The following is a 10142-nucleotide window of genomic DNA, read 5'->3' as shown; positions in this document are numbered from 1 at the left end:
GAAACCACTTGCGCCACAAACCAGGAAATACCTGGTTGAAAGTCAGTGGCGCGTTGTTCAGATGCTATTTTAAGGGCGCATGCATAATGTTGCTTGTGCACCTCCCGCATACACTTAGCTTCTCTCATCTGCCTAGCCACACATTCTTGGTAAATTATTTGGGAAAGAACAGCTGATACAGCGGTAATAAGTACTTTTAAATCAATGCATCTGCAAACACCGTACAGCAAACACATATTTTCTTGACACAGCCATCGTGTACATGCCCATAACTTTTAGGATTTATGAGTATTTAATCGTGAGAAAGCATTGTTTTACTGCGATTGAGTGTTAAAAAGAATGAATGAATTATTCCATGAGTGAATTAGGCCATATTATTTGTCCATAAACTGAGCCATTGAAGTTTGAAATTCATGTGCATCTGTCTCATCGGAGACTGCAGACGCGCTGTCAAAATATCAACTCGTCAGATTCAAATGCGCTCATGGCTCTTAAAGGGGATGGGAGCTGGCACTCTCATTGGTTTATTGCACGTTACGTCCCAAACCACACCTACGGGTAACTAGGCTACTTCAGACCAACCCTTTTTAGATTTGCGCCGGGCGCAAGAGTCCTTTTTGCGCCGGTAAAATAGCGACATGGCCATAGGACCGCCCACAACGGTACTTGCGCTTGCCGCTTCTCACTTGCGTTTCAGAGCGTTGAAATAGGGCTCTAAGTGCGTATATTACGTGCCAGGAAGTACAACATACAGTAAGTAAGTGCGTAATAGGGGTGTGGGGGTGTGGGTAAGGGGGGAGGCTAGGCAGAGTGTAGTTGAACTCTGAACTCTGAAATACACAGACAACTACACCGCTCCACACCTCTCCACGCCACACCACTCTTCTCCACTCGGCCGCGGAGCGTCGGAGACAGCGCGGCCTTCGGCTGGGGGCACCGGCGTGATCATCAATACAGAGCAGCTGAGCTGCAATCAGAGGAATCAGACGCTGGCGTCGTCTCACCACTCTCCCCCAGAAGCGATGACGTCATTCATTGCACACTGATGGTCTCTGACGTTGGGAGGCTGAGTGTTCTTAAATGTGCCAGCGTGGAGAACATAAACCAGCAGGTGGACACCGGGGGGCGTGACAGAGCCGTGCTACTGGGAGGCAGGACAGGAAGTCTGTTTCTGCGGCACCCTTCAAACGGTAGGCTGTTAGGTTGCTGTCACCCAGCTACGACCCAGGAGTCCTAAGACCTTCTGATAACCTGCAGTCCTACCAGGCTACAGAAGACCTTCTGACCAGCAGTCCTACCAGGCTACAGAAGACCTTCTGACCAGCAGTCCTACCAGGCTACAGAAGACCTTCTGATAACCTGCAGTCCTACCAGGCTACAGAAGACCTTCTGACCAGCAGTCCTACCAGGCTACAGAAGACCTTCTGACCAGCAGTCCTACCAGGCTATAGAAGACCTTCTGATAACCTGCAGTCCTACCAGGCTACAGAAGACCTTCTGACCAGCAGTCCTACCAGGCTATAGAAGACCTTCTGATAACCTGCAGTCCTACCAGGCTACAGAAGACCTTCTGACCAGCAGTCCTACCAGGCTACAGAAGACCTTCTGACCAGCAGTCCTACCAGTCTACAGAAGACCTTCTGACCAGCAGTCCTACCAGGTTAAAGAAGACCTTCTGATAACCTGCAGTCCTACCAGGCTACAGAAGACCTTCTGACCAGCAGTCCTACCAGGCTACAGAAGACCTTCTGAGATGCTACCATGTTATAGCAGAACTCAACTGGGATCAAACAATCAAACTACGTTATAGCAGACAGGGTTAGGTTGTGACCGGGTTAGGGGGTGAATGGGTTAGGGGCTGTGACAGGATTAGGGGTTGTGACTGGATTAGGGTGTGACAGGATAAGCGGGGTGAATGGGTTAGTGGGTGAGACTGGGTTAGGGGATATGACAGGGTTGGGATGTGATTGTTAGGAGTTGTGACAGGGTTAGGGGATGTACTGTGACAGGGTAAGGGGGTGTCCTGTAACAGGGTTAGGGCGTGAATGGGTTAGAGGGTGAACTGTGACAGGGTTAGGGGGTGAACTGTGACAGGGTTAGGGGGTGAATGGGTTAGGGGGAGAACTCTGACAGGGTTAGGGGGTGAACTGTGACAGGGTCAGGAGTTGTTACAGGTTTAGGGGGTGAATGGGTTAGGGGGTGAACTGTGACAGGGTTAGGGTGTGCGACTGCGTTGTGTGCAGGCGACCTGACGGAGGAGGAGCGGACCCTCACCCTCGGAGTGGTGTGAGAGGATGAGGAGGCTGTCTTACCCTCTCTGAGTGGTGTGAGAGGATGAGGAGGCTGTCTTACCCTCTCTGAGTGGTGTGAGAGGATGAGGAGGCTGTCTTACCCTCTCTGAGTGGTGTGAGAGGATGAGGAGGCTGTCTTACCCTCTCTGAGTGGTGTGAGAGGATGAGGAGGCTGTCTTACCCTCACTGAGTGGTGTGAGAGGATGAGGAGGCTGTCTTACCCTCACTGAGTGGTGTGAGAGGATGAGGAGTCTGTCTTACCCTCACTGAGTGGTGTGAGAGGATGAGGAGGCTGTCTTACCCTCTCTGAGTGGTGTGAGAGGATGAGGAGGCTGTCTTACCCTCTCTGAGTGGTGTGAGAGGATGAGGGAGGCTGTCTTACCCTCTCTGAGTGGTGTGAGAGGATGAGGAGGCTGTCTTACCCTCTCTGAGTGGTGTGAGAGGATGAGGAGGCTGTCTTACCCTCTCTGAGTGGTGTGAGAGGATGAGGAGGCTGTCTTACCCTCTCTGAGTGGTGTGAGAGGATGAGGAGGCTGTCTTACCCTCTCTGAGTGGTGTGAGAGGATGAGGAGGCTGTCTTACCCTCGGAGTGGTGTGAGAGGATGAGGAGGTTGACGCAGGACGCGCCGGCGCCGGAGCCGAAGATGGTGATGCGCTCGGGGTCGCCCCCGAAGTGGCCGATGTTCTCGTTGAGCCAGCGCAGCGCCTGGATCTGGTCCAGCAGACCGTAGTTCCCCTTGGCCGACTGGTCCCCTGTGCTCAGGAAGCCTGGGGGGGGGAGAGGTCAGAGGTCAGAGGTCAGAGGTCAGAGGGCCGACTGGTCCCCCGTGCTCAGGAACCCTGGGGGGGGGAGAGAGGTCAGAGGTCAGAGGGCCGACTGGTCCCCTGTGCTCAGGAAGCCTGGGGGGGAGAGAGGTCAGAGGTCAGAGAGGTCAGAGGTCAGAGGGCCGACTGGTCCCCTGTGCTCAGGAACCCTGGGGGGGGAGAGAGGTCAGAGGTCAGAGAGGTCAGAGGGCTGACTGGCCCCCCGTGCTCAGGAACCCTGGGGGGGGGGGGGGGGGAGAGAGGTCCCAGGGCCAACGGTAAGAGAGGTCAGAGAGGTCAGAGAGGTCAGAGCGGTCAGCGAGGTCAGAGAGGTCAGAGGGGTCAGAGAGGTCAGAGAGGTCAGAGGGGTCAGAGGGGTCAGAGAGGTCAGAGAGGTCAGAGGGGTCAGAGGGGTCAGAGAGGTCAGAGAGGTGTGGGGCAGACAAAGCCGTGAAGGAGGCATAGAGCAGAGCGCGCCAGGACAGGAGACATCTCTTCCTGCGTTATTGTTTGTCTAAGATGCCATTTTGTCCGTGTGATCGATGGTTAGGAACCGGGAGGAGAAGGAGGAGGAGAGCAGCTCAGAGGGACCCTGGGACCGGAGGCCCGTTTCATGTTAGTGTGCTGTTGTTCTCGGACGTTGTGTTTTGTGACGAAGTGAACCTGGAGGTTTTGAACTCAGGCTACAAATAATTTCTTCATTAACTGATGATACATGTTTGGTCACTAGAACACCATCAACCCTCTATTGTATGAAATGCAATCGATGAAGTCTCATGTTACCATAAACCACCAAACAACCAATCACAGATCAGAATGATTATGGCTCCGCTTGGGTTGACCCTGGATCAGTTTCCGTTGGCAGGTGGACTGAAGTGGGTCAGCAGGACCGTCTGTTCCTGTGTGTAGCACAGCGTGTGTGTGTGTAGCGTAGTGCGTGTATAAGTGTGTGTGTGTGTGTGTGTGTAGCGTAGTGTGTGTAGCATAGTGTGTGTGTGTGTATCGTAGTGTGTGTATGCCGTGTGTGTGTGTGTTGACAGATGGCTGTAGGGTTGCGTCAGCTAGCTGCAGGTGAGCCTCACTGGCAGGGATGCGGCGTCGTTAACCATCACTATGTATCTGGGGACGAGGCTGATGATGGTGACGAGGCTGATGATGAAGATCTTTACGGCTGAGGAAGATCGCGGTGAGGACGACGATCTGCCAAGACGCCGCTGCTCCAGCCTCGGAGTGAGCCTCTCGTCTGTACGACGTTAAATCAGCCTAAGTGCCGGCTGACACAAAGTATAGGGATGGTTCCTGCCGGGTGTGTACCATCATAATAAACAGTACAATCACACATGATTAGAGGCTCCACGTGACCGGGCCACGCGGCGCAGTGATGAGGGGGCCGCTTCAGACATGAGATCAGCTCCTTAACGACGCTGATGCTTAACGACAATGATTATAATCAGTGGGTCATGGTGAACAGCCAGGCCAGGCCCAGGCCCAGGGCCAGGGCCAGGGCCAGGGCCAGGCCTGGCCTGGATCTGGGTCTCGGCCTGGGTCTGGGCCTGGGTCTGGTCTGGGCCTGGGTCTGGGTCTGGGTCTGGGTCTGGGCCTGGGCCTGTGTCTGGTCTGGGCCTGGGCCTGGGTCTGGTCTGGGCCTGGGTCTGGGTCTGGGTCTGGGTCTGGGCCTGGGCCTGGGTCTGGGTCTGGGCCAGGGCCAGGCCTGGCCTGGATCTGGGTCTGGGCCTGGGTCTGGGCCTGGGTCTGGTCTGGGCCTGGGTCTGGGTCTGGGTCTGGGTCTGGGCCTGGGCCTGGGCCTGGCTCTGGTCTGGGCCTGGGCCTGGGCCTGGGTCTGGGTCTGGGCCTGGGCCTGGGCCTGGGCCTGGCTCTGGTCTGGGCCTGGGCCTGGGTCTGGGCCTGGGTCTGATCTGGGCCTGGGTCTGGGTCTGGGCCTGGGCCTGGGCCTGGGTCTGGGCCTGGGTCTGCTCTGGGCTGCCTGGGTCCTGGGGCCTGGGCCCTGGGCCTGGTTTGTCTGGGTCTGGTCTGGGCCTGGGCCTGGGTCTGGGCCTGGGTCTGATCTGGGCCTGGGTCTGGGTCTGGGCCTGGCCTGGGTCTGGTCTGGGCCTGGGCCTGGGTCTGGGCCTGGGTCTGGTCAGGGCCTGGGTCTGGGCCTGGGTCTGATCTGGGTCTGGGCCTGGGCCTGGGCCTGGGTCTGGTCTGGGCCTGGGCCTGGGCCTGGGTCTGGCCTGGCCAGGCCCAGGCGGCAGTGTGTTTAACATGAGTCAGGCTTCTCCCAGCTGACCCCAGACCAGTGCTCCCCCCCGCACCACGGGCTGTTCTCTCTGCAGCCAAGTACGTCTCCTGCCTCAGTTGCCTGGCAACTGTCCAGCACTTCAGGCAAAATGATATGGATACACACACACGCACACACACACACACACACACACACACACACACACACACACACACACACACACACGCACAGAGACATGTGCCGTACACACACCATGCACGCCCGCATGCAGACAGGCACGCACACATTTACGCACGCACAACACACACTCGGCACATATGCATGAGCTTGGTCGCGCACACAAACAAACACACACACACACACACACCGCACACACACACGCACGCACACTTCAGCGCGTCATCTTTCCCTCAGATGAGGAAATGCTCTCGTGATCGACGTGACGGCGCATACATGAACTCTCCTGTTACCGTGAGCCAGCAGCCGCTTGCTGTAGCTGCTCCGTATCCCACATTAGGGGAAGACTAACCGCTGCGTCCCCCCGTGTCGACCCCCTCGGTAAGTTCTCCTGTCTGTCGCACAGCTTCCTGCTGACTTTAGTGCTGACAGCAGCACTTTAGGAGGCTGCTCATGAATATTCAAAAGCTTGGCTTTAGGTAACCGCCCAGGAAACACTGGGAAGACTCTAGCCCAGGCCCTGAGGACAACACCACGAAGAACATCACACCATGAAGAACATCACACCATGAAGAACATCACACCATGAAGAACATCACACCATGAAGAACATCACACCATGAAGAACATCACACCATGAAGAACATCACACCATGAAGAACATCACACCATGAAGAACATCACACCATGAAGAACATCACACCACGAAGAACATCACACCACGAAGAACATCACACCACGAAGAACATCACACAACGAAGAACATCACACCATGAAGAACATCACACCATGAAGAACATCATACCATGAAGAACATCACACCATGAAGAACATCACACCATGAAGAACATCACACCATGAAGAACATCACACCATGAAGAACATCACAACATGAAGGACATCACACCATGAAGAACATCACACCACGAAGGAAAGAGAAACCACAGAACACACTGAGGAACACTGAGGAACAACGCAACAACATGAAGAACCACACAACATGAGGAACCATACAACATGAGGAACCACACACCATGAGGAACCACACAACATGAGGAACTACACACCATGAGGAACTACACAACATGAGGAACTACACAACCCAATGAGGAACCACACAACATGAGGAGCCACACAACCCACGGAGAGCCACACACAGTCTCTCCATCCAGATATCGATCAAGGGGAAATTACATAATTAGTATTGACATAATGATGTCATAATAACGACATGACGTAATAATGTCATATTAAGGACATGAAATAATGATGTCATAAGAATGACATGACGTAATGATGTCATAAGGACGACATGACAAAACGATGTCATAATAATGACATGACATAATGATGTCATAATAATGGCATGACACAATGATGTCATATGGTTGAATGACAAAGCTCATTTCTCAATACATCGGATGACACTTAATTAAATAAATATTAATTACGATAAAAGAAAATGGGAAAAATGCACACTAAATACAGAGCCCAACACATACATTTACCAACCAAATGTGTACAACCAATGCAAGCATACACAGAAAACAGATCAAAGAAAGGAGTAAGTGAATGAAGAGGTCTCGCAGTTAACTGAACGTAAAGCAAACCGAGCGTGGCATAAAGAATTCACCGTACTGGAGGAGGGACCAGTGTGTGTGTGTGTGTGTGTGCGTGTGTGCGTGCGTGTGTGTGTAATATGTTCCTGTGTGTGTCCCTGGAGCGCGGTGCGGAAGCAGTGGGGCTCTTTACATGTGAAAGGACCCAAAGAGAAGAGGAAGGGTAGAGAGAGGAGGAGGAGGAGGAGGAGGGAGCTGGAGGAGGAGGAGGAGGAGGAGGAGGAGGGAGCTGGAGGAGGAGGAGGAGGAGGGAGCTGGAGGAGGAGGAGGAGGAGGGAGCTGGAGGGGAGGAGGAGGAGGAGGAGGAGGAGGAGGAGGAGGAGGAGGAGGAGGAGGAGGAGGAGGAGGGGAGGAGGAGGAGGAGGAGGAGGGAGCTGGAGGAGGAGGAGGAGGAAGAGGAAGAGGAAGAGGAGGACTGATATCAGTTATCAGAGATATCAGGAATAAGTGATATCAGTCATCAGAGATATCAGAGATATCAGAGATATCCCAGATGGACAACCTCTTGGGCGTGGCCGATGGTTGGAGGCGGGGTCAGGCCTGGTCTGAGATCCGGCTCTAACCGGTCGGGTGCTGTGTGGAAACCACAACCTTCTGGGAGTCAGGGAGGACTCGTCAGATTCATACCATTGGGGTCATCTCCATTTCCAGGACACATGTTGTCTCTACCGATATGGAGGAGTGTTTTAATGCTGCTTAATACGAACAAGGTACGATTCTTAATTAATCCCAGAGGGACGTTTATTTTTCACAGCAGAAACTCTGGGATGTGTCCATACAGAGAGAGAAATACAAGGGAAGAGATTGTAGGGAACAAAACAATGGACACACTATGAGCATTAGCAATCAGTCAAGTCTGTTTACATTGATAACACACTAGTAATGACAGAAGTCTGCTTCCATCAATCTACAGTTAATTACTATATTACATTATGATATTGAATACCATATCAATATAATGCAATGCATTATTATTTTATCATATTATATATTTTATAAGCTATTACAGGAGATATTAATCACGGAGGCCTGATGGTTAGAACAGAGTGTTCCCAGGCTAAACACAGTAAACCGCTGCCTTCAGTGAAACGGAAATGCCTGAAACTCCTAATGTGAATAATGAGAAGTATATACACTAGATATATGTGTAACTATATACACTAGATATATGTTTAACTATATACACTAGATATATGTGTAACTATATACACTAGATATATGTGTAACTATATACACTAGATATATGTGTAACTATATACACTAGATATATGTGTAACTATATACACTAGATATATGTGTGACTATATACACTAGATATATGTGTAACTATACATAGAGAACAGTCTGATAGTTAATATACATCCTGCTTTATTGAGCACAGGGAGGGAGGGAGAGGGAGGGGGAGGGAGAGGGAGGGAGGGAGGAGGGAGGGAGGGAGGGAGGGGGAGGGAGGGAGGGAGGGAGGGAATGAGGGAGGAAGGGAAGGAAGGTGGGAGGGAGGGAGGGAGGGAAGGGAGGGAGGGAGGGAGGAGGGAGGGAGGGGGGAGGGGGAGGGAGGGAGGGAGAGGGAGGGAGGGAGAGGGAGGGAGGGTTGGAGGGAGGGAGAGGGGGGGGGAGGGGATGAGGGAGTAAGTATTATAATGTACAATTGTCCAGCATCTTTACATTGTGAGTTCATCTTTCTACATCAACACGTTGAGAACCATCCTAAAGTATTTGCCTCCTCCCGTCCTGAGAGTAAATCACGCTCTGTAAATGACACGTAGTTTGTGACGCATGGTACACATGCGTCAAAACGCTCCCATTTCACGCAGAAAAGTTTGACAAATGTGTCTGAAGGCAAATCTCTAAAGTTGTCCTCAATAAACCAAAGTCACGTGGAAATAACGTTCATACCGTTTGCCGCTGATAGATTGTATTATTAAATAATGCAGAGCTCTCCCATCTGTTTTTGGAGGGGGTGAGAGTTGCGCGGGTGCTTGGGAGCTCCATGGTTGAATGCGTTTGGTTCCTCGTCACTTTATGTCACGTTCACAAGTCTAACTTAAGCTACCATTGTGTTTTTAATTATTGAGCTTCTCCTCAGCTCCTTAGCCCATTAGTCTTATTGTGTTGTGCCTCCGCAGCGTTCGCTCCTCAGAACAAACACACAACTCTCCCGTGGAGCTGGGGACGGACCAATGCCATCAGACAGCCATATGCATTCTCATCTGTTCTTTTATGTAATCATTTGACTGTAAAGCCGATATAATTATAATGTATCTGACGAAACATAATGTTTGCCTCGAGTATATTAATAATGATATAATGATGTTTCTATTTACACTTTACAACTCCAGCAATGTCCGTCCCACTGTTCTGCTCTATACTACAATATATTATATTACTATACTATACTATACTATATTATACTTTACTACACTACACTATACCACACTACATATTATGTAACTATGTTATACTAAACTATACTATTCTATTATGTACTATACTATTCTATACTTGACATTATATAACTATGTTATACTAAACTATAATATACTGTACTATAATATTCTATACTACAATACATTATATTGCTATGTTGCTATATTATACTTGACTATGCTACACTATGCTAAGCTATACTACTCCATACTACAATATACTACCTTACACTCTACTACACTAAACTACTAGACTATACACTACTCAGGACAGGTAATGGCTACAGCGAAGTTATGTGTTTATCAAATGTTGTAGTTCAATGTTTGAAAAGTTACTATTACATGAAGAGACACAGTGGCCTTACACTGTCAATGATTTATGTCACTACTTCAAACACTAAAACACTTAAAAAAACAGACAGAGAACCTCCATAAATCATAAACCAATCAGAAGGAACCTCCATAGAACATAAACCAATCAGAGGGATCCTCCGTAAAACATCAACCAATCAGAAGGATCCTCCATAGAACATAAACCAATCAGAGGAATCCTCCATAGAACCTCAACCAATCAGAGGGATCC

General features: G+C 50.7%; 1 protein-coding gene across 1 annotated transcript in view; it reads right to left on the bottom strand.

The window, feature by feature from the left end:
• Positions 1 to 2667: 2667 nt before the first annotated feature.
• The window catches only part of LOC115547248 (neuroligin-2), a 39365-nt gene continuing 31890 nt past the window's right edge, over positions 2668 to 10142 (bottom strand). Inside the window, exon 3 of the mRNA XM_030361318.1 lies at positions 2668 to 3059. Coding sequence (XP_030217178.1) covers positions 2830 to 3059 — 230 coding nt within the window. The 3' untranslated portion in view covers positions 2668 to 2829. The remainder of the gene's footprint in view (positions 3060 to 10142) is intronic.

This window comes from Gadus morhua, chromosome 7 (assembly GCF_902167405.1).
Source record: "Gadus morhua chromosome 7, gadMor3.0, whole genome shotgun sequence".
Lineage (NCBI taxonomy): Eukaryota > Metazoa > Chordata > Actinopteri > Gadiformes > Gadidae > Gadus > Gadus morhua.
Note: the sequence above shows the minus strand (reverse complement) of the source record. Positions and strands in the feature narration are given on the sequence as shown.